Source organism: Abramis brama, assembly GCF_963993115.1.
Source record: "Abramis brama genome assembly, chromosome: 25".
Taxonomy (NCBI): Eukaryota; Metazoa; Chordata; class Actinopteri; order Cypriniformes; family Leuciscidae; genus Abramis; species Abramis brama.
In genome coordinates this window covers 7567274-7589019 of record NC_139987.1, presented here as the reverse complement: position 1 = coordinate 7589019, position 21746 = coordinate 7567274, and the positions used below count along the sequence as shown (strand labels likewise).

The following is a 21746-nucleotide window of genomic DNA, read 5'->3' as shown; positions in this document are numbered from 1 at the left end:
ATGTATTGCTCATTGTAGTTCATGTTAGTTAAAGGTCCAATGGCATGAAACTTTCACTTTATGAGGTTTTTTAAAGAGCACCTACTATGGCATTTAAAATGTTCCTAATATTGTTTTAGAAGTCCCCAACAACAGTTTTGCATGCATGCAGTGTTGGGGAGTAACGGAATACATGTACCGGCGTTACGTATTCAGAATACAAATTATGAGTAACTGTATTCCGTTACAGTTACCATTTAAATAGTTGGTATTTAGAATACAGTTACATTGTTGAAATCAATGGATTACATAACGATACTTCTGTTTCACGAGTTTATTCACTCTCTAAATAAATTAAGGCAACTCCATGCATTTCCCAGAAGCCCCAATATGAAAACGAAAAAATGCGCGGTTTGCGTGATCAGTCACAATGGAGTCGGAAGAGGAGAAGCGGGAGCTAGAGGTAGAGATGGAGCCGGAACAACAGAGCCAGGGCAAGAATGCGTTTCTATCTTGGAAATTCAAACAGCATTTCACATTAAAGAAAGAGAAGGGAGCACGAAATATAACTGTGCAGTGCGACCTCTGCTTGCCAGCAACCAACCTCCTTTCAGCGTCCAACTCCACCTTCAACCTGAAGAAGCATCTTAAAGTAGGCCTACGGGTTTTTTTTTTTTTTTTTTCAAATACGTGCAGTCAAAACTTGAAATATAAATTCTCAGAAAATGCATTAATACCAATAGTGAAACATCTGTATATATCCATACTCCCTTAATAAAGGAGTCCAGACATTAGAAAAATATCGGTCTACATGCGTTTTATTTTTAATATGAGGGAAATAAAACATGCATGACACAAAAAATCTTTAACTTTTAGGTGCCAATCTGTGAATTACACTGCGCAAACCAAAAGTAATACTACTCACCGGATGAAGCAGGGTTGGCTCTCCACAGAACATAAAATATTCATTTTATTTTATTTTATCGCATTTATGAAAAAAAAAAAAAAAAAAATGTTACGGTCGTGTTCTCCGCTCAACCAAGCGGCACTAAAAGACTGCTTTAAAACTTTCACAGAGACCTCAAACAGAAAGCACAAAGCCTTTCTTTAAAGTGAATTTCGTTTTGTATTAATTGTATCTTAATTTTAATCAGTGTTTCATCAACCAATTGCCTGGATTTAAGTAAATATAGCAGACAATAATCAGGACACGGAGGCGCCAGCGCGTGAACTGGAGCTGGTCTCATAAATGAACGCCCGTTTCACACATACTCTGTTTGCAGTGCGTTTTTTTTATTTATTTTTTTTTACCCATGTTAACAGGTTAGAGCTTTCACACTGCGGCCCGTTTATCCGTTCCAGGAGCGGTGTGTAGATCGTTTCCGCACCGAGTGTATTTCTGCTGTGCCGCAAACGCTGAATTAAAGTGACAGCGCATGGTTCGTGGTCAAAATGAACACAGATTGAGCTGAAAATGTAGTAATTTCACCATAAATGCATTTAATTAAATAAAATGTAGTAATACCATCATAAATGTATTTAATTAAATACTGCTTTTTTTCACAGTCATCTTTTTCTTTTAAGACCGGGGTAAAGCAATGAAAACAGTTTACTTTAACAAGGCGAAATAATGAACAACACTCTCTGATTCGTGGAGGTTGAAAAACAAGTTATTTGTGGCATGCAAGATTTAGCCTATTGTATTAAAATTTAAATGCAAAAGAAAAGGCATGAGAGTCGGCTGTTTTTGTCAATTTTAAGTTTTAATTTAAAATGTTTGCGATTTTAATAGCCTACATGTTAAATTTGTTACCACTTGCTTGCACAACTTAATCTATATAGAAGTAATGCATTGATTAATATGTTGTTTAAATTGTTTAAACTTGAATATGTCTATTAAAGAGTGAATATGTGTAAGAAAATTGCACCGGTGACAAAACTTTTTTTAATAAAAGTTGCTGAAAACTTCTGGATTTGAAATACAAATATTGTGTATGTGTTTGTGGTATCAGTGGATCAGTTACGCACTCCAAACGCATCATATGTGAAAGCACTATAGCGCGTGCTGCTCTCCTGTACCACATACACACCGCAACACGCAGCGCATCCGTATGAAATGTGCATTTCTCTCAGGCGCGTTCACTAGGCTACTGCGAAGATCGCGAGTCAGCATCGTCAACCTCATCTTTGTAGCCGACACTGACAAAGAAAACACTTGTTTATTAATAAACAATTAAAATATCTCCTTTCTATATTTGACATATTCATAATTATTACTTTTGCCGGTTCTTTGTGACAGCTTTTAGGTGCTTTATTGGCATACGCGTCACCACCGCATTCACTGCACCCCACAAGAATAGGCCTGTTTATTAAGCAGGATTTGATGTCCGACACTTATAAAATGCAATTCAATGTGGAAGTAATCCAAGTATTCAGAATACGTTACTCAGATTGAGTAACGTAACGGAATACGTTACAAATTACATTTTTGGGCATGTATTCTGTATTCTGTAACGGAATACATTTTGAAAGTATCCTTCCCAACACTGCATGCATGCAATGACAAAAAACACTTTAGTTTTCTTATAATATGCATTTATTTGTACCTGTTTTGACCGCGATTCGTTTAGTGAATCACTTTTCAAAACCCCGCCTTTACGTGACGCTAATCTGCGGTGATTGGTCCAATGACCCAGTCAAATGTTAGCAGTGTTTACAGAGATAATACTTATATTGTTTAACACGGAGTACAATGATGCTTTTATCAATTAAATTGTGTTATAATAATGATTATAGTGCACTGCTTTGTAGTTTGTAGTAAAAAATTAAAAATAAGATAAGGAATTTAATGTTATGTTAGCGAGCATAGCCCAGAGTTCATATTGTAAAAGCACAATCAGTCTTTGTTTGCGTTAGCCCGATGCATAAACATAACGTTTAAAAAAAAAAAAAAAATTCAAGTACTATGAGGTATTACTCTATTATTTAAGACAACTCCGAAAACAACGACAAACACTTCACATGTCTCAATACAATTGTCATTGAAGACCTAGAAGCTAAACGGTGCTTACACAACAAACAAAATAATTAAGCATGCTACATAAAACATAAAAGCAACAATTATTAATAACACTTACAGGTTGTGATACGGAGGAGGAAGCTGATGCAAATACACTTGGAACTGAACCTTCCTTCAATATCAGCCAGCTCGCGAATCCAAGTTTGATTGCATTTAAAGTTGGTAAAGCAATCATCTTCAAAATGGCGCGAACAAAGCACAAGGCTCGGACTATACTTCTGTGGTATAGTTGTATATATGAATTGTAGCCACTTAGTCTTCAAATGCTCCTCCTTGATAGGTGCTCTTTAACATTAATATGAGTCCCCCTAGCCTGCCTATGGTCCCCCAGTGGCTAGCAATTGTGATCGGTGTAAACCAAGCCCTGGGTATCCTGCTTCGCCTTTGAGAAAATGAAAGCTCAGATGGGTGAATCTGGAATCTTCCCCTTATGTCGTCATAAGGGGAAAGGTCACCTCCCCTTTCTCTTCTTTGCCCGCCCATGAGAAAATGAGCTGCGCGAGCGGCCGAGCACGATATTGGTTTTTCCTCGAGAGACATCGTGGCTTGCAAACGAGCGAAGCATGGCAGTTGCTCAGTGTTTGGATGTACAAATGAACACAAAAGTATTTTTAGTTCATCCGAGCCTCTGAAGAACCAGTGGGTTATGTGAATTTCTGATGTGTAATTGTTCAAGTTCAGACAGATAATCTTTCTCTCAAAATCGTTCAATACTGTTTATCAGTAAATCAAGCCAGTGACTAAACGATCAACTTCACGTCGTTTCTCTTAGTAGGATGAAAATAATCGTACTTAAACTGTGATTAATATATATACAGAAAGCGATCAAAGAACAATCCCTTTCCAATCTCCCAAGCTGTCAATCACACAGCGTGAGTTTATCTGGACACTTGCCAAAACTCGTTATGAAATCAATGACGCTGTTACACTGCACAACAAAGCTCTTACTGTACTTACCTCATGTTTGCATTGGTGAAAGCATTAGTGAGAGTGCAGAAACTGCGTTGCAATGAAAGATCTTCATTAACGCGATCAACTGACTGCCATCTGCTCAATGCTCAGCACTGCAACCTTTTATGTGATGGGAATAGATCTAAATACTTTAAAAACTTCTCACGATTCGTTAATCTCGATAGCTGTAATAGTAAAAACGTATAATAGCTGTAATAGTAACATTTTTCGAGAGAGTTCCACATGTAATGCTAAATATTTAATATGCAAGCATGTCAGCCAATCACAGCAGTGATTGTTTACACTGAAGTCTCACACAGACACGCCCCTTCACACAGAGCGCTAAAAAATCAGGCTAGGGAAAATGGCTTTTATTTCTAATTCATTAAAAAATTTGATCTAAAAAACATACTAACATTTATAAGGGCACCCCAGGAAACATTATTAAATAATAAAAATAATCCATGCCATGGGACGTTTAATACATTACCTAATGGTAACAAATGAGACCTTATTGCAACGTGTTACCATTAAATAAAATAGCAATTCATATTATTCATTTAAACTATTATTGGGCTGATTATTCGTTTTGCAACCTTAGTTATACCTATGAGTGAAATCCACTCTTGGTGGACCTCTAGTAATTCTGTCCGTCTGTGTCATCCTTCAGTCTGTCAGAGCTCATGCCTAAAGTGAAAGCGGAGCAGGTGGAGACAGTGGAGGGCTGCACTCATGAGGTAAACACACAAACGCACAGTAGAAATAAACATCTCTCTGTGGAATGATCATGTGGTGACCCCATCTTCCTCTCTCAGGTGGTTCTTCCTGCCAGTGAGGAATACACTCCGCTGAAACCACGCGTTGGAAAAGCTGCCAAGGTGATTTGAACCTCATTGAACATCCCATGACAACATCAATGCTTTGCCTCTGTTTGAACATGGTTTGCTTTCCCTCATGCAGGAGTACCCCTTCTTACTCGACCCTTTCCAGCGTGAGGCCATCCTGTGCATCGATAACAACCAGTCTGTGCTTGTGTCGGCCCACACGTCGGCAGGAAAGACAGTGTGTGCAGAGTGAGTGTCTGTTAGACTGAAATATATTCTCTGTGCGCACTTTTACTCAAGATCAGTTCTTTAGATCAGTGGTTCTCAACTGGTTCGGCCATCGGACACAGTTTCCCATTGTCATTAAGCCACAACCTCAGTTTGAACCAAGCAAATTTATTTCTCAAAAATGGTTGACGCACACACAAGTAACGTCCCTCTTCACTTAACATACACATAAATTGTAAGAATATCACTAACACTGAACAAACAGTATTATAAGGTATATTAAATAACAAAGTTAGTCTGAATAACAAGTAAGTTGGGATGAACCACCACAGTCATCAAAAACATACAATTGGTAGTATTTTGGTAATATTCGTCGCTGCAGACGCGCAAGAGTGTTTACACTGGAAGTGTCTGTACAGCGCCACAGCAGCGACTCCAAGGCTACATATAAGCAAGCATTTCTTTATAAAGACAACAATATTTGTTTTTAGAAGTCCGTAAACTTGATAGTCTCGAAAGTTTGTTATCATGGGGTGTGTACAACATCCGCATGTAAATGGTAAACAACCAAGAGAGCAGCTCCGATCATGTTGTTTCAGTCACTTCGATATGTTTACAAGACCGTAAACTCTATAGTTTAGTCAACTCGTGAGCAGCGCAGCAAAAATAGACTCGAATAGACCGAAACCCCCGCTTCACTGCTGCTCACGTGACGCTCCTGCTCCTGGTGTGAATGCACTCACTGGTTAACATGCACACCGGAAAAAATATGTGCCGCTTGTGGTGGGAAACGGCCGTTAAGAAAATAATGCGCACTCCGATTCGTGTCGTAGCCGCATTACCACCTCTGATGTGTGCATTATTTTCCAATAATTCAACGGACCAGTCAATTATTCCGCTTATACAACGGTTGCCACACCTCAACACAGATGTTGTATTATAAGACATTTTTCAGGTTTTTGTCCTTCAAACACTCTTGTGTGTAGGACTAATTTCTTAAGCATCTAATCCCACGCCTCTGTAATCCCAAAACATAATTTTAGAGCTAGTAAAAGGAGGCTTGAGCCGCAGATAAGACTAATGCAGTTATTACAGGGAGAGAGAGTTATCAAGTGTGTATGAATTACCTGAGTCACCGCGTCTCTCAACAGTGTGCGTCTCTACTAATAGTGAAACTGTAAGTTTATCTGATCCAAGAACAGCGCCGTTATTAAATCGTTAGTGAGAAATGTCTTGTAAGTTGTTAAACTATTTTACTGACAAAATCGTCAGAGCAGCGCTGAAATCATTTTGTGAAGTGATATTGAACTGTAATGCGATCGTGCGTTTCTCTGAAAATAATTGCACACCTCAGAATGTTCGTTAACCAATCAGATTTAAGCATTCAAAAGACGTGAGATGCAAGCACTCAAACACGTCCGTCTAGCGCATTTACATAGAAAAACTATGGAAAAGTAGCGCAGTAGAATGGAAAAACCCATTCTGTCTGACAGAAGAGTCAACAGCTTTCACGTACATCTTTCCAAATAAAAGTCTTGCATCAGAAAAACATTGTTGTGAATTAAGAATTAAGTTGTTGTGTCTGACTACACACTGCTACCCACTCAAAACGGACTTGTGATGCAGTGGTTGAGAAACACTGCTTTAGATCTCAGTGTGTTTCCTTCTGCACGCAGGTATGCCATTGCCCTGGCGCTCCGAGAAAAGCAGCGAGTCATCTTCACCAGTCCCATCAAAGCTTTGAGCAATCAGAAGTACAGAGAGATGTACGAAGAGTTCCAGGATGTGGGTCTGATGACCGGTGACGTCACTATTAACCCCACAGCTTCCTGTCTGGTCATGACCACCGAGGTGAGGCAGCGGCCGTTATCCGCCGCAACATCAACGACTGGTTCTTTATTGATTTATTGTTCTGTTTGGGTGTTTTCTTACAGATTTTGAGGAGCATGCTCTACAGAGGGTCAGAGGTTATGAGGGAGGTGGCATGGGTCATCTTTGATGAGATCCATTACATGAGAGACTCGGGTAGGTTGTATATAATGTTTAATTGGCAGAAAATACAAAAGTTACCTGAAATATTGTGAAGTGCATAAGTTTATTGCATGTTTGCTGTCATTGAGTTTGTCTTTCTGGGTCATGTGACCTGCAGAGCGTGGAGTTGTGTGGGAGGAAACCATCATCCTACTGCCGGACAATGTGCACCATGTCTTCCTGTCAGCCACCATTCCCAACGCCCGACAGTTTGCAGAGTGGATTTGCCACCTCCACAAACAAGTGGGTCATTGTGTTCATTCTATTTTTTGTTTTCCTGACAGATCTGGTGGTTTTCCTCTAGTGAAAGGTCTAATATCCCATAGACTTGCATTGAACATTCTTAACTTTAGTTCCTATAATTAAATACTAAGATTGATAGAATGTTCAGGGTCTGCTTCAGTGTTCATGAATTTAAAATCCAAATGTCAACACACAAGCCTTTGATCTGCTTTAAATCAATTAATGTCTCAATTAATAGCCTAGCAACCATCTAGAACACCTTAGCAACCTGCTGTCAACCACTCTTATGTTAAAACAACCAGTCTGAACATGTTAGCCACCACCCAGAATGCCTTTCAACGTTAACGCCTATCAACCACTCAGGATGCCCTAGAAATCTCCTATCCAGTGTTGTTGTAAACTAAAACATTTGAAAATTGTTTTTGGCAATTGAGATAAAATAAATATTAGATTAAATTTAAAATTCCATTTAAAACAATTGGAATCTGAAATAAGTTAAGTACTAAAATGACTAAGGCTAAAGCTGAAATAAAAATAAATTAAAGCTAAAATGCACAACAAAATTATAACCTTATATTACAATTAAAATGAAATCTAAAAATATAAAAAAGCTAATTAAAAATATTAATAAATGCATTAAGTATATACAAAATATTTATAAAACACTGAATGTTGTCAATCACTCAAAATGCCCCACTAACCCAGTACAGAGCAAGTGCAGAAGGTCTGGTCTACTTTAATCAGCAATGTTTGCTAAAGCAAATGGATTCAGTTTAAGGGAAGTGGATCTGAGTTCTTAATGCCTCCAGGATGAGTGTGATTTCCTTGTTTAATTGCAGCCCTGTCACGTGGTGTACACAGACTACCGCCCCACTCCACTGCAGCACTACGTCTTTCCAGCAGGGGGCGATGGACTCCATCTTGTTGTGGACGAGAACGTAAGTAGCCAAATACTTTGATGACGGAATAAAAGCTTTAATGCAACTATTCAGAGATGAAGGTTAAACATACCTGCGTGATCTCGGGTGTGTGTGCCGCCCTCTGTTTTACAATGTAGGGAATTTGTGTACCATTATCTGACATGGGTGTAGACTGGAGCTTTCATTCAAGAATGACACATCTACATGTAATTAAGCACAGATCCTGAATGCTGAAATATCAGAGTGCGTGTGTGTTTTGTATAACTGCCAAGCCACAGCTACGCAACAAGCTGATCAAGTTTAAAAAAATGTTCCTAGTATAACTGCAGTTATGCAATCATATTTTTTGGGGCATTTCTTATCAGGGAGACTTCAGAGAAGACAATTTTAACACCGCTATGCAGGTCCTGAGGGATGTGGGGGACAGTGGAGGCAACACTGGGGGCAAATGGGACCCCAAAGGCAGAAAGGGTGGAACCAAAGGTTAGTATTTAAAAGCCAATATAAAATCAAAATGGCACGACCAATGTCATTGCAAGGACAAAAAAAAGTTGCTCTATTCTGGTATCCGACACCCACTTTTAAGATCCAATCAGTTTGATCCAACCCCACGTTTTATTCCTTTAATTTGTTTAATGTGCCTTTTTGCACATCATACATCAGATTATGGACATACAATGTGTTGTGAAATGTTTCATGTTGATTAAGGTACAATTGTGTAAGATTGTGCATTTAGGGGCCACAATTCAGTTACTAGTTCAGATAAATGGTTAACCTCAGATGGACTCCCATTGATTTACTGTGAATCGTTCATATTGAATTATCTGAAGCAACAATATGGCTCTGTTTACACCTAATATTAACATTCATCTCAGGTGAGCTGGTTACAACTAGTCAGCTGAGATGGATAAATAAAGCACAAAGTAGTCTTCAGACTCCCAAACGCACTTCATTTAAATTCGCCACAAATGTGACCTTTCAAGCAGAATTCTTATCAAGCTTAACTTACTGCCTAGTGATGGGATGTACAGCTTGATTATGTTTTTTTAAACTTCCTATCACCGAATTTTGCTGTCAGGCATACCAACAATTCACAGACAACCAATAAATGGTTAATGACAATGACAATTTATTTGTATAGCACAATTTAAAACAACAGCTGTTGACCAATGTGCTTTCCACAATGTAATTAAATTCATTTAACCCACAAATGAGACAAAATGACAGAAAAAGACCTAAAAATCACACAAGAACATAGAAAGCACATAAAATCACAACATTAAAACACATAAGAGAACTTAAAAATCACATAAGATCACATGATTTACAACATAAGATACTGTGTTAATCGAAAGCTTTTGAAAATAAAAAAGTTTTAAGTCTGGATTTAAAAGTAAGAAGAGATGGAGCTTGTCTTAAGCTAATAGGTAAAGTATTCCAAAGCTTTGGGGCATCGATGTAAAAAGCTCGATCTTCCCTACACTTGAGTCTCGATTTTGGGGTACACAATTAATAAACACTGGATTACAAAATTGAATGTTTTACAGAATGAAAAATGAATGTTCAGTATCTCACATTTACGCTTGTGTTTTAGCAATATCCACATGTGAGCAAATCGCCTTAGAATGGATATTAATATTAAGCATTAACAGGGCATTAGATGTTTGGAACATGCTGATTGTTGTATTAAATCATTGCTGCTTTTTATTTTTTGGTTTGGTGTTTTGTTCATTTATGGTATTTTTGGTCAGGTCCATCTAACGTCTTCAAAATCGTGAAGATGATCATGGAAAGGAACTTCCAGCCGGTGATCATCTTCAGCTTCAGTAAGAAAGAATGTGAGGCCTATGCACTGCAAGTGGCTAAACTGGATTTCAACACAGGTATTAATGTTATAATAATTAATAATGCTTCTTGCTAAGACTATTACTGTTGCTTATGCACTTGCAAGGGCTAAACTAGGCCTTGGAAGAGCATAACGTTTTTCTTTGGTGAAATATTTGCTAGTTTTCCATTCTAGAACTTAAGGTTAATCTCACTCTTATTGCTCAAATATTGGCGCAATGATGATTTATCTTTCCTATTAATTAGAAAGAGATTTAAAAACAAATCATGGCCAAATAAAGTGTCAGAAAAAGAAATGAGCTAAGTTTTGTGTTGCTTTGGGGAATTTTTCCATTTCTAAAACAGTTCCAGGGAGTTCTTTATCAAGTATTCATCTATTTGAAGCAGAATGTGTTACAGAGCCAAATGCACGAACGTGGCCCTTCCTCTTCTGTCTATTGACGTGTCAAACCTTCTGTTCTCTTTTAAGGGAAATGGACAGCATGTGTGACTCTTAACATTCTCAAGTTTTATCACTTCCTATACCGCTTTGGTTTACATGGCCTAATTGAATATATTTTAAAAGTGACTGATGTGGTGATGCACAGAAGCGTTGCATTATTGTAGACTTTTAAACTTGTTTTGGTTGTGAATTGTGTGCACTTAAAACTTGAAGTCCTGTGCCTTTGATGGTATATGGGTGAGCACTTTGGACCGCACTAGAAGTCCTCCACACAGCTGTTACTGTTTTGCGAGTCTTGCTTTAGGTGGGGAGGCTGTTTTCATTGGCTCTATCTGAGCAGATGTCATCATAAGAGCTTTCCAGCTCAAGTGTGACTTTATTTTTATTGGGTTTTCCGCATGCAAAAGTAGATTGGTCTCTTGGTTTTCTAATCTTTTGAGGCATTGCTTTAGCAGTGACCGCTGCAGAGATATTGTGGTCTCAAGTAATGCTGTGGCCTTATTACCATATTCAGATGCACTTGTTCCTCTCTATCAGTGGTTTTGTTCTGGTTGGTCTGTTCTTTTGTATATAAAAAGGGGAAAAAACAGTAATGTGCATCTAATCATATGGTCATGCATATTAGAATAACTGAAACTGTAAAAAAAAGTGAAGGTCGTTCAACTGTCCTGATAAAGACCAAAAGTTTCATTAAAAGAACACAATTCTTGAAAAGAAAACCTTAAGTACTTTTGTCTGTTTTATTATTTATTCTTGGAAATAAAAAAAATAAGCATCGAAGCAGCTGTTGAAATATTATAAATATTTGAAACATTTATTTGCCAAATCAAAGTCATGTGGTGCAACCAAAATGCAAAATCATAGGGAAAAAGAGGACCCCTGCAGACCCCCGTGAGTGTCAAGGTCATTTAGTCTCTTAAAATATCAGACAGTTTGATCTTGTGACTTGGAAAGGTAAATTGAGGTTGTTAATTGTAATTTGGTACAACCTGCTGATTTTTATTAATGAAATTTTTGAGAATTCAGAACAAATTTTATATTATGAATAAGATATTTACATGTATAGGCCTATGTCACACTTCCTGCTTCCGGAACGCGGAGTAGGGATTCAGAACTTCCGGTCAACAGTATTTCTCTATAAGGATTTAGATTATCAGTCATAATGTCTAAACCATCCGAGGTAGACTGACCACGAGCTATGAGGTTGTGAAACGAAGGTTTTTGCTCCTGTAGAAGCTATAAGTTCTTATAAAATCAACCTTGTTTTAAGAAAAACATGTTTTATCCGCGATCTTATGGAAAAAAACTACACTACCCACAATCCTAAGCGTAGCAGCAACGTCTGCTGATTGGTCCAACTCGCTGTTACCATAGAAACGTTTACCTTACTGGCGAACCGCTAGAGCTATAACAACAATGGCAGGCTACACCCGCAGCTGTTGTTGTAGTGTACCCTTTCCTCAGTTTTGACGTTTCCACTTGAGAGTTTTCATTTACCATCCGAACCACATCGTCATATGTGACTTCAGGCAGGTTGCGGAGAGATTTGGTCCAGCGGAATCTATCGGACTCCGCCTTTGTAAAAAGCTAACCGGAAGAGCCGTATCCCTACTAAAAGACGTACTCCCGGTCTTCAATTTTTCCGTGACATAGGCCTATTACTTTTTACTTAATACATTACACCATGACCATTAAAGACTGCTAAATTTAACTGTTTAAAGAGTGCAAGTTAATTTGAAATTATATTGTGAAATTGAATATTTACGTTAAAGGGTTAGTTCACCCAAAAATGAAAATTCGGTCAGTAATTACTCACCCTCATGTTGTTCCAACCACGTAAGACCTTCGTTCATCTTCGGAACACAAATTAAGATATTTTTGATGAAATCTGAGAGCTGATCACTTCTCCATAGGCTGCTAGGTGGCCGAAACTTGCTGGCCCAGAAAAGTTATTAAAGAGATCGTTAATATGGTCCAAGTGACTACAGTGGTTCAATCTTAAGTATATCAAGCGACGAGAATACTTTTTGTGCGCAAAAACAAACAAAAATAACGACTTTATTCCACTATTCATTTCCTTCTCTCTGGGCCTCTAGTTGGTTCACGTAGTGTTTTTGCGCTGCGCGTCTGTGTTACACGTCACCACGTAGGCTCACTATTGGCCGACGCTGGTCATGTGTGTGATGCGTGATGACGTGTAACACAGACGCGCAGCGCAAAAACACTACGAGGCCCAGAGAGAAGGAAATGAATAGTGGAATAAAGTCGTTATTTTTGTTTGTTTTTGCGCACAAAAAGTATTCTCGTCGCTTGATATACTTAAGATTGAGCCACTGTAGTCACTTGGACTATATTAACGAACTCTTTAATAACTTTTCTGGGCCAGCAAGTTTCGGCCACCTAGCAGCCTATGGAGAAGTGATCAGCTCTCAGATTTCATCAAAAATATCTTAATTTGTGTTCCGAAGATGAACGAAGGTCTTGCGGGGTTGGAACAACATGAGGGTGAGTAATTACTGACAGAATTTTCATTTTTGGGTGAACTAACCCTTTAATGTCACAAAAATAGTTTAATACATTTAACTGCATGACTTTGAGAGCTTTTATTGCTGTTGTTTTCTAAAACTTTTTATACTAGTATTTTATTTTAAAGACTTGGTTGTGATAACTTTGCCATTGTATTGGAAATGCAGCAAAACCAGTTGAACTGCTGGTTTATATTTAGTTTTTAATTTCTGCTGTAAATTTGAACGTGCGAAGCCTTGACTACACCACGTGCGGCAGGCAGAAATAGAGATGTTCTAATCCATCATGACACATTGTTTCTAGGCTCTGTGAACTTGGGAGCAGGAAAACATGGCAACTCTCCCTTTCCTCAATACCCTTCTTGGATATATTCATTGTCTACACTGACCCTACTATGTCTATATCTCTCTGGTTTGTAGTGCTTTTCATACGATCATGGAAAGTCCTTTGAGCAGCTGTGTAAAACGCACACACACACCTAACTTTGTGATGCTGGCTGTGTTTTGGAGGCCTTTGAGCTTACATATGCACACTGAACTACCAAAAGCCATTTGCACTTTCTAGCACCGGTCCTCTGAAATTCCCAGTTTGATGTCTGATTTCTAATTTCTCTATCCAATCCCAGATGACGAGAAAAAACTGGTGGAGGAAGTGTTCAGCAACGCCACAGACTGCCTCTCTGATGAAGATAAAAAGCTGCCACAGGTAAATTCTTTGCATGTACTCATCCGCGGCTCGTCTGTAATGGCAGGTGTGGCACCAGAGCCCCACCAAAACATTCATGCAAACATAGACCTCTGTATACACTGAATTAATAATAAATTATGCATGTGCTCAGCATTCTGCAACACAATATTTCGTATTTTCTTGACTATTTTAAGTCTTAAAGTGAGCAAGATTCAAATTTAGCGCAAGGCTTCGGCAGGCATGTATCATGATACTAAGCGGGAGAACGGATGTAAATCTGTGGAGAAAAATGGAACTGCAGCGCACTAATTGAGAGGCATTGGGGCAGATTTCTGGCTGTCACGCTTATTTTCACGTGACCTTGCGTAAACCTCGCTTCAGCTGTGTGTCTGCATCAAGTCAGTAACTAGTTGGCACGTCTGTTCTGGAGTAGCGTATCGTATCATATTTCTGAAAGTATAAACCCTTTAGTTTAAACTTGCTCATGTGAATAGCTTTTATATACCGTAGTTCCGTAGTTTATATACCTCCATAACTTGTAATATTTTAAAACAACATTCGGAGGATACTTAGCAATTCTAAGATGGCATTCTATGAGTTTGTCGTGTGTACTAAAGTGCTAATTTTGTCAGCTTTTTTTTTATTTATTTAGTCTTAGTCCTGTTTCAAAATGTACTTTTTAGTTTTTATCATATTTAGTCAACCTTAGTTGTCCTGTTTTTGTTTAGTCAAGTTTTTTTTAGTCAGAGTATTTGTCTAGTTTTAGTCAATGAAAACTTAGTCCAATTTTCATCATGCTGCATAATGGTTAAATTAATCCTGATTATTTTGCTCAGAATTATAATAAATAGAAATGTATTTTTACATTTTCATTACAAATATTGCATTTTGACCTACAAGCACAAATCAAGAGAATGTCAACCCATACACATGGTTTATTTTACCTCATCTAGTCTCCTTATTTATTATGGGCTATGTATCATATAGGCCTGCTGGTAAAACAGTAAAATTCCTAGAAACCCAATAATTCCAATTACATTGTGGTATTAAAACAACAGCAAAAAAAGACTTGTTGTTACAAAGAAGTTGCGAAGTTGGCGAGATCACACAGACCAAAACAAAAACAGACATTCCGACACAAAACACATTTCAGAGGAGAATAACTGGCTGTAGCATTGTTTCTCAGAGCAACAAGTATGTGAACTTAGCCTGTCGGCTTGTTAAAAACAGTCTAATGTTTTGTCGTCTCTTAAGTTTTTATATTTTTAACTACATTTTAGTCTCGTCTTAACGATATTGCATGTTGATATAGTCACAGTTATCGTTTAAGGATGTTGGTGTCATCTCGTATTAGTAATGGAAAATAATGGTCGTAAACGAACATTTTTTTTTGTCAGATTTCATTAATGAAATTAACACCAGTCTATCAATCGTCATTAGAGCGCCACCGTCAGGCTGAAAAACATAAGGACAATATAATTCTGCCAAAACTGTCTGATGTGTTCAGCAATTAGAATATAAAGCTTACAAAATGTTTATCATAAACTAGCAGATCCAGAATCTGCCTACCTATATTTTACAGCCAGAAGCTGCAACTACATATGCTTTGTTTTGTACAATTATTTTCATATCACATTTCATTGGTCTATGTTGACAATAAAATGATAAAATTGATATTTAATTTATTTGCTTAGACAATAATGCTTCTTTCTGCCTAAATATATTACAAAAATTTGTAAATGCTCATATTAATGTCATATTTCTTCTTATTTTACTTGCATGACATTTGTTTAAAGTAGTCACAATCTTTACATCAGTAATGTTTTTTACTAATCTAATTTGAAAATTAGATTGCTGCCATTGAGCTAATGCACATGTAACACCAGACTTGTGCGGTGTGGTGCACTCTCAAAGATCCAAATATTTCAATAAGAATCAAAATTTTGCAACACTTGGATGTGCCTGAGAGCACACGCCATCATGTTCTGTCACATCCACAGCAACACCAGTGCAGTCAATAATGACAAGATTTAGATTTAGCATTCAGAGAAAAAAAGTATGTTATTGGTGCCTGCTGCATGCAAAGGAAAATCAGTTTGCAAAGTTTGAATAGTTTTTTTTTTTGCTAGTCGACTACAATTATAAACGGCTCAGCTGCAGTATCAGCACTAGTGCAGCAAGAGTCAGATTTCACTTATCACGTGAAGAGGGTATGGAGAGATGGTGGATGATGATGGAGGATTTGATGCGCAACAGATAAAATGTGTGGTCCGTACCACTATACACTATACACTAGGTACACGTGATCACGAATTTGAAAACAAAATTGAAAAGCAAGCGTGCATTCAAAAGCGATTTCAATACCCAGCATATTGATAGTGTCTCCCTGATGCCCCTGGTGGTATCAGTAATACAGATGTTGTCACACATTTATGTGAATTTTCCTCACCGTGAAATCCCTACTAAAGTAATGATGCTGAAAACTCAGCTTTGCCATCACAGGAATAATACATATTTTTTTATTAAAATATAGTAAAACAGTTAGTTTAGTTGCAATATTACTGTTTTACTGTCTTTGGTAACACTATTTTAAGGTGACGTAGTTACACGTTACTACATGTCATGTATTTACTATAGTAATAACAGTAAATGTAACTTCTTAAAATGGTGTTACCCTGTCTTTTTAATAAATTGAAAATAAATGCAATGAGCATAATAAATTTTCTTTTTTTTTTACCTACCCCAAACTTTTGATATTTTGGTAACACTTTATTTTAGTGTCCTTGTTACATATGTTACATGTACTTACAATAGTAATAACAGTAAATTATGCATAATTACATGCATCTAACCCTCAACCAAACCGTAGTTGCTTAATATTACTCAGTACTTAAATATATAATTACACTGTAACAATGACACCTTAAAATAGTGTAACCGATACTTTTAATGATAGTAAGTGGCACATACACAATTGCTAATAAATCTATTTTTATCTTTTTGACTACCCTAATATTTTCCTCACATGGACCACATTTAAAGATGTTCTTTCTTGTACTATAATTAAAATCCCGATTTGTAAAGTTTTTCTGTTTTACCGAAATATTCACTTAAACTCATAAGTTCTTGCTTTGTTAATTGAAGACCTGCCACACAAACCACAGCAAAGTCGGGCTGTACATGTGAAACTTGTTTGAGGTGAATCTGTGTTAGCAATTCCCAAAATGGTTTTAAGAGGCTTGTAAAACTTTCCACTCTCTTCAGCCCTCCTGTTCACTGTTACTCCTACATCATTTTTGCTGTCATCCTTTTGCATGTTGTAGGAGAGCAGAGTTAGGCTTGTGCTCATGCAGTAGAGGTGCTGATCTCAGATCAGATGGTCTTTAAGGACGCTGCTCTGTCAGTGTGAAGATAAAATGATCCTCCATCAGAACACCTGCTGTTGGAGGATGAGTGATTACAGGACTAGTTAAATTTTTCAGTTTGTGTAAATGTTGCCTTTATGAGGAACAGACCATCCTTCAACTTGACCCCTGCCTGTTTGTTCTCAATGATACATTTCTGCAAGCTCATCCTGAGCTCTTCACGCTGTTGACCCAGATTTGCATTTGCGGATATTTTCACTACCCTCACAAAAATGATAGATTTTAATTTATTCCTCATTGTTTGAATTTTATTTATTCCTCATATTGTTTGAATTTTTATATGCATCAAATCTTCAGTAGCTTTACATTTTAAATAAGATAAATCTCATTTTTTAATTATATACAATTAACTCTTTCTCTGCCAGCGTTTGCCAGCCACCGCCAGCATTTTTTATCGTGTTAATTTCATGGCCCCCAGAATATTTTGTTGTATGAATATCTGAACATGCAACATAACAAAAGAACAGATCCTCTGCCTTTACACACAAAAAAAAAAAAAACTTTTTATTCTACCTTAATGTATTCTTGTTTATCAACACTTGAATGTGGGTAAGTTTCATTAAAAAAGCAACATTTTGACCAAAAAGCTGAGAAAATCGCATTTCTGTCAGACTACAGATCGGATTCAGAACGATGATCAAAACACAGATGGAGTAAATCCGAGTCCATCAAAGCTTCACAGTCCTATAGCTCGTCCTAGGTCGACGTTTCATTCAGTAACATTAGGCGGTTTTGATTTATATGCTGTTTGATGCTGGTGATTGCGTTATTTTACATATTCATATGATTACATATGATATCGCTTGTTTCTGCATCATCTTCACATGCGTTTTGATCAGGAGATTCAGTACTCTTTCAGAAGATGTGTAATGGCGCCCCCTACTGTATAACAGTGAAAACACTGAAAGCCAGAAAATTCCGTCAATGGCGGGGAAAGAGTTAAGCTTGACCAGTTGTGTGAGTAAACAATGACCAACTTTTAATTTTTAGGTCAACCATTCCTTGAAAATGTTGTTGTGCTTGTTTGTGTCTTGAAAAATTCGGCCTCGGTGTTACTAGGTCTTTAAGCTGGTTTAAGCTTTAAGCTGGTATTAGCTTCACTATGTTGATCTGACTGAGTTGTGATTAAACGCAGTAATGGCCTGTCCGAGTCCTGAAGCTGTGTGTGTTTAATCGAGATCATTTCTCAACAGGTGGAGCATGTTCTGCCGTTGCTGAAGAGAGGAATTGGGATTCATCACGGCGGCCTCCTCCCGATCCTCAAAGAGACCATTGAGATCCTGTTCTCTGAGGGTCTGATAAAGGTGACTGGATGTGTAATGTTGGATAAACACTTTCACATTGGCTGAACATGGAGTCATTCAGAGTTGACAACCTTTTAGTTTTCAATTCACTCACCATCTTGTATGAAAATTCTCTCATGGGAAACAAAATGTTTCCAAACAGCTGTCAAAATGACAACAGCTGTCTCAAGAATTTTGTTTCTAAATGCTCAAATCATGACAAATCTTCATATCAGGCTGGACCAGGACGATGGCTTTACCAATGAGCGATTGCCTCTTATTTGGAAGGTGGGACTTATTCCCATTCATAGTAATGAGTGCACCATCTTTGACACTTTACCAAAGACTTTAGATTTACATTGTCTTTAAACTTAATTCATCTAATGCCACTATAATTTTTTGGAGCAATACTGTGAGTTGTGCGTTGCTCACACAAAATGATTGTATGGCTTCAGTTTTGTTTTTTCTTCATTTCAATTCAACCATCCAACGGTAGAAATGCATCTACTGATGCCATGTGTATGTATGCATGCATGTGTATTTAAATTTAGGTTTAGCGTTCAGCGAAAATAACATTATACACAGGTGCTGTGATTAAAGATTTAGGTCATATCGTCCACCCAGGAGAAGCCAGGATATTCTTCAAAAAGTTTGTGTTCATGGAAGAAAGTCATACAGGTTTGACTAAAGGAATGAGATTTGTGTTTGGGTGCACTGTCCCTTTAAGACACCTCACTAGTTTCTCAGCCAAAATTCTCATAAGCGTGTGTGTGTCTGTGTGTAATGGTTTGGTGTAACATCTCTCTCTCTCTCTATATATATATATCTCTCTCTCTCTATCTATATCTATCTCTCTCTCTATCTCTCTCTAGGCCTTGTTTGCTACAGAAACATTTGCCATGGGAATCAACATGCCTGCGCGAACAGTGCTCTTCACCAGTGCACGCAAATTTGATGGCAAAGACTTCCGCTGGGTAAATCACAAACTATCCTCTATCCTGCTTCTCACCAAGATCACTAATCAAATTTCCCAATGCAGTTCTTTGCCTCTTCCTCCACCGTTGCACAGAGAGGACACAGGGTCGAGCAACGGTGCTGTCCAAGCTGCCACGTATTGTTTGCGTGAGTGTGAGGCAATGACTCAAGCTGTTGTGAATAAAAGAGGCCCTTGGCTTAATACTCCAGCACAGAGCGAGTGAGCGATGGAAGCTGCCATCTAAAACGTTTTGTGAGGAACATCTGGTATCCATGAGTCTGCCAGAAAACGAACATTCAAAGTTTGCAGGCACTGAGCCCCTCTCTGGGACTTTTAGCAGTTAATAGAAGATGAGACTGATCTGGGGTCAGCTATGGGTTGCTGTAATATAGCAGAGGAACGTTAGGTTATCAGGCAAAAACAATATTTGCAAAACTAGTGGGCTGATATGTTACATTGTTTGAGTTTGGTGCCAGATTGTGATTTATCAGAGCCGTACCAGTAAGGAACTTTCAGATGGAAACCTTATCGTTTGGGCAACTGCAGATGTTTTCCTTACAGCAAAATCTATTAACAACCACATCTTGTGGTGATTTTACCACCATTATGCACTTTAACAGAACGCCCATTTTCCTGATCTATTAAAGCAACACTAAGGAACATTTTTTACCTTAAAGGGCACCTATTATGCAAAATTCACTTTTACATGGTGTTTGAACATAAATGTGTGTTGGCAGTGTGTGAGCAAAACCACCCTAGAATGATAAAAATCCACCCAGTGGTTTTTTTACAATCTCAATAAATCATAAGCACTGTCTCAGAATGAGCTGTTCTCAGATTCGGTGGAATGTGACGTAGAATTGCACAGGCCCCTCCCACGACTCCTTGATTGACACTTCAGTTTGAGCATAGACCCGCCCTGAGTGAGCTGGACACAGAGTCCGCCATTGTTCAACGCTTGAGCCGCTGTAGACAAGAATGTCTCCTAAGCGATTTAGGTGTGTTGTTGTTGGATGTAAGAATGAACATATCAGTCTTCATTTACTCTCGTTGTTACTCGAGGATGGATCTGTTCGTGATCCAGCTTACGGTCTTCAGAGTGACAGTCCTAACGTTACTGATCACGGCAGAAATGAAAGTGAGATCGCGCACTTTATGACAGCTCATCGAGTCGTTTTACGGATATAAGGTTTACCAGTTTATTTAGCACCCACTGAAAAGGTGTGTATATTTGTTTACTGTTAGTTGTAACGAGTGTTTTGTGTACTTCGTTGTGTATGTTGATGATAAGGAAAGGGAGAGAGAGTTAGTTTATGGACAAGACTTTAATGCTCACTTCTTATACTGTGTTTATTCAGCTCTTACAGAGATTCTCTGGAGTAAAACTAACGCTCATCTTTTGTGTGATGTACAATAAACTTCACTGAACTCAAAGTATATTTTGGTCATCATTCGGACGGGGTTTGCTACAGCAGGCTTGTATTAATAGTGGATAAAAGCAGATGACAAATAAATTATAACCATAATTAAACTAAACTATACCTGTTCTATCTCTATACAGCATATATTCTCTGGCTCTGTGGGCATTATTGTCCGACTCCCGAGTCGAAATGAACTCCGCAACTGAGAGTTTCTGTTGAGATTGTCCTTCTGGTTCTTCTGAGCGTGAGCTCGTGAGGCTCCGCCCCCTGGGCCGGCAGCAGCAGTTATTTTGCATTTAAAGGGCACACACTAAAACAGCGTGTTTTTCTGAGCCCCAAAAAATGACAATTTAAACATGCTGTAAAACATGATCTGTTGGGTATTTTGAGCTAAAACTTCACATACATACTCTGGGGACATCAGAGACTTATTTTACATCTTGTGAAAAGAGTCATAATAGGTGCTCTTTAAAATAATGTTTCCAAAATCGTATCAGTGGTTCAAGAAGTCGTAACAGGGTGAAAGGCACTTCTGGATTCGCTTTGCAGCCCTATATCTGCTATAACCGCACCATGCAAGTTTGCCAAACCGGGTTGCGTTTCTGTAGTTTGAATGAGACATAAGAAAACTATAAATTTGACTTGCTTTACGTCAAGTGTTACAATAGTCATTATTTAGTTTTCATTCGTTTCTGATGTCGCAATACATCATACTTTCATGAAATCATGCAACATACTCTACCTTGTCTGTGGACATCGTTCATTCCAAAGCCGGTGCTGGATAAACAGCGAGTGTGCGTGCGACAGTAGGCTGCGGGCGGCGAAATTATTTACGACAGCGGTAATGGACAATTCCGCTTCCAACCTATAGGGCGACCGAAGAGGA

General features: G+C 38.1%; 1 protein-coding gene across 1 annotated transcript in view; it reads left to right on the top strand.

The window, feature by feature from the left end:
* mtrex (Mtr4 exosome RNA helicase) overlaps positions 1-21746 on the top strand; it is a 41460-nt gene that overhangs the window by 1009 nt on the left and 18705 nt on the right. Inside the window, exons 3-14 of the mRNA XM_084104400.1 lie at positions 4680-4746; positions 4825-4887; positions 4970-5082; positions 6738-6912; positions 6996-7086; positions 7211-7335; positions 8175-8273; positions 8621-8738; positions 10007-10138; positions 13694-13773; positions 18374-18484; positions 19336-19437. Coding sequence (XP_083960526.1) covers positions 4680-4746; positions 4825-4887; positions 4970-5082; positions 6738-6912; positions 6996-7086; positions 7211-7335; positions 8175-8273; positions 8621-8738; positions 10007-10138; positions 13694-13773; positions 18374-18484; positions 19336-19437 — 1276 coding nt within the window. The remainder of the gene's footprint in view (positions 1-4679; positions 4747-4824; positions 4888-4969; positions 5083-6737; positions 6913-6995; positions 7087-7210; positions 7336-8174; positions 8274-8620; positions 8739-10006; positions 10139-13693; positions 13774-18373; positions 18485-19335; positions 19438-21746) is intronic.